Below are 3,242 nucleotides of genomic sequence, written 5' to 3' on the forward strand. Positions count from 1 at the left end.
CGATCCCTCACTACCTGGGGTGATATGTTCTGGGGGTCTCGTGGCCCACCTGCACACGTGGGTGGAGCTACAAACAGAAAAACAGGTTTCACCCATTCATGTTAATGGAAAAAATGTAAAAAGCTGCCATTCTCACTGTAATTCCAACTACCTGGGGTGATATGTTCTGGGGGTCTCGCGGCCCACCTGCACACGTGGGCGGAGCTACAAACAGAAAATCAGATTTCACCCATTCATGTTAATGGAAAAAATGTAAAAAGCTGCCATTCTCACTGTAATTCCAACTACCTGGGGTGATATGTTCTGGGGGTCTCGCGGCCCACCTGCACACGTGGGCGGAGCTACAGACAGAACATCAGATTTCACCCATTCATGTCAATGGAAAAAATGTAAAAAGCTGCCATTCTCTCAGTAATTCAAAAACGGCTTGACCGATTTGAACGCAACTTGGTATGCAGATCCCTCACTACCTAGGGTGATATGTTCTGGGGGTCTCGCTGCCCACCTGCACACGTGGGCGGAGCTACAAACAGAAAATCAGATTTCACCCATTCATGTCAATGGAAAAAATGTAAAAAGCTGCCATTCTCACCGTAATTCCAACTATAAAACACTTTCTATGACACTATAACCACTAGGGACATCGTTTCTATTCTACCACGGACACCATACATATAGAGTTTGTATGTTCTAACTGTGTTTGTAACTGTTTCCTTCATGCACCCCAGTTCATAATGTTATTACATTACATGAGTACTCACATATCTTGAACTAGGAACACAGGTTCCATTCTGAACCGGGAACAAACTGCATGGAGTTTCTTTTCAACCTGAGTTTCCACATATTGAGTTGTTTAAATCAAACCTGAAACTTTTGGATGCCACTTATTCCAACAGATCTTCCTTTTCAGTTTAAGAGATTGCAAATTCCAGTGAGACTTGCATTCTCTATCACAATTAACAAATCACAGGGACAGACTATTACATACTGTGGAGTGGATTTAAGATCCCCCTGTTTTTCCCATGGACAACTCTATGTTGCTTGCTCAAGGGTGGGTTCACCCAAGAATTTATATGTTCTTGCTCCTGGAGGTGAAACTAAAAATGTTGTTTATAATCAAGTTTTGTGTTAGTTGTATTGTATTCATTTTGTCAAATATTTCACATTATAATTTGAATATTGTACTTTTAATAAAGCTGTTAAAAATAATTTCATTCACCACTATAAAGTATCTTTATTTGATTCCATTTACAGTGTTATTGCTATAATTAAATACCCTTGCAACGCCGGGGCATCAGCTAGTTTTTTTTATGTAGAAATCGCTGCTTCTTCTAACTCCCTCACCTTTAACGCACGTACCATGGATGGGTCGATGTCATAGAAAAAGTCAATCGCACCATTAAACCTGTGTATGCTCTCTGCAATATTATCTAGTGTAAACTTGTCTTCAGGTACCTCTTCTTCTACTCCTCCTTCCTCCTCGTCATCTGGTATTGCCTCTCCTTCAGGAGCAGTCAGATCAATGAGATCATCTTCCGTTAGTTCATTTGATCTGGTGTCTATTAAGTCTTGAATATCCTCCATATGCATATCTTCAAAGCCTTCCCCACCCACCTGCTTTGCCAAATCAATGATGCCTTCCATAATTTCTTGGCCTGGCTCTGTGATATTTACATTGATATCCCTTTTTACACATTCAGGCCAAATATTTTTCCAGCACAAGTTCACTGTCTCTGGCTTGACAGCTTTCACCGCTCTTTCAATAATTTTGATTGCATCCGCAATAGTGAATTCCTTCCAATTTTTCATGATGTTTTCAACGTTGTGGCCTTCATCCATAGCATGGACAATCCTCTCTAATGAATACCGTGTGTAGTGTGCTTTGAAGGTCCTTATTACCCCCTGGTCAAGAGGCTGGATGATAGATGTTGTGTTGGGGGGCAAGTAGACGATCTCAACACCCTCTATGTGGAACTCATGTGAGTCTGGGTGTCCAGGGGCATTGTCCAATGCCAACATAACCTTGAATTCCATTCCTTTATTGGCCAGGTATTTTCTTACTTCTGGCACAAAACACTGATGAAACCACTCTAGGAACAGAGCTCTTGTTGTCCAAGCCTTCTTGTTGCTCATCCAGTAAACAGGCAGCTGGGATTTATCTTTTCCTTTCAAGGCTCGGGGGTTTGCAGCTTTATAAATCAGGGTTGGCTTTATGATATGGCCTACTGCATTTGCGCAAAGCAGCATGGTCAATCTATCCCTTGCAGCCTTGAAACCTGGTGCTCGCTTATCCTCTTTGCTAATGAAAGTCCTCTGTGGCATTTTCTTCCAAAAGAGAGCAGTTTCATCGGCATTGAATGCCTGCTCAGGTTCATATCCCTTCTCTTCAATAAGTTGCTTAAAGGTAGCAGGGAACTCTCTAGCTGCCTCTTGGTTGGCAGATGCTGCTTCTCCTGTCACTCTAACATTACGGAGGCCATACCTGTGACGGAATTTATCAACCCACCCTTTACTGGCCAGAAAGTCGGTGGATTGCGACGTTCCTCCTTCCCTGCTCTTCAAGTTTTCATACAAAGACTTTGCCTTTCCTCTTATCATCACAGAGTCTATCGGTATTCTCTTTTTGTGGCAATCCTGCACCCTCAGAAATATTCCAGCTTCCGTGCGAGAGAGATTGGCATCTCGCACAACATGTAATCTCTTCGCACCTGCTGGTGCAGCTGCCGCAACAGCTTCACGGATTTGTTTTTCATTCTTTTTTATGTACGTAACGGTTGATTCATTAATGCTATAGTGTCGAGCAACAGCGGAGGAGGATTTTACTCTCTGAAGCATATCCAATAATTCTACCTTTTCTTGTAAGGTTTTCACCTTTTTCTCCCTTTTGGGAGCACTTTCAGTAGCACTTGAACTTTTGCGCTTTGTAGCCATGGTGGGAGACCTGACCTGTTCCTGAAGGAGAGGTCATAGATATATTTTTGGCAGGCCAGCAGCGATTCAGAAAGCTTTGGGCAGGCCAGCAGCGATTTAGAAAGCTTTGGGCAGGCCAGCAGCGATTCAGAAAGCTTTGGGCAGGCCAGCAGCGATTCAGAAAGCTTTGGGCAGGCCAGCAGCGATTGAGAAAGCTTTGGGCAGGCCAGCAGCGATTGAGAAAGCTTTGGGCAGGCCAGCAGCGATTGAGAAAGCTTTTGGCAGGCAAGCAGCGATTGAGAAAGCTTTTGGCAGGCAAGCAGCGATTGAGA

General features: G+C 43.5%; 1 protein-coding gene across 1 annotated transcript; it reads right to left on the bottom strand.

Moving 5' to 3' along the window:
* Nucleotides 1-1,308: 1,308 nt before the first annotated feature.
* Nucleotides 1,309-2,931, bottom strand: LOC117366579 (tigger transposable element-derived protein 1-like). The gene has a single exon (XM_033958083.1). It carries the CDS (start codon nucleotides 2,929-2,931, stop codon nucleotides 1,309-1,311), a length of 1,623 nt encoding a protein of 540 aa, XP_033813974.1.
* Between the last annotated feature and the right edge of the window lie 311 nt (nucleotides 2,932-3,242).

This window comes from Geotrypetes seraphini, chromosome 1 (genome assembly GCF_902459505.1).
Source record: "Geotrypetes seraphini chromosome 1, aGeoSer1.1, whole genome shotgun sequence".
NCBI classification, from domain to species: domain Eukaryota; kingdom Metazoa; phylum Chordata; class Amphibia; order Gymnophiona; family Dermophiidae; genus Geotrypetes; species Geotrypetes seraphini.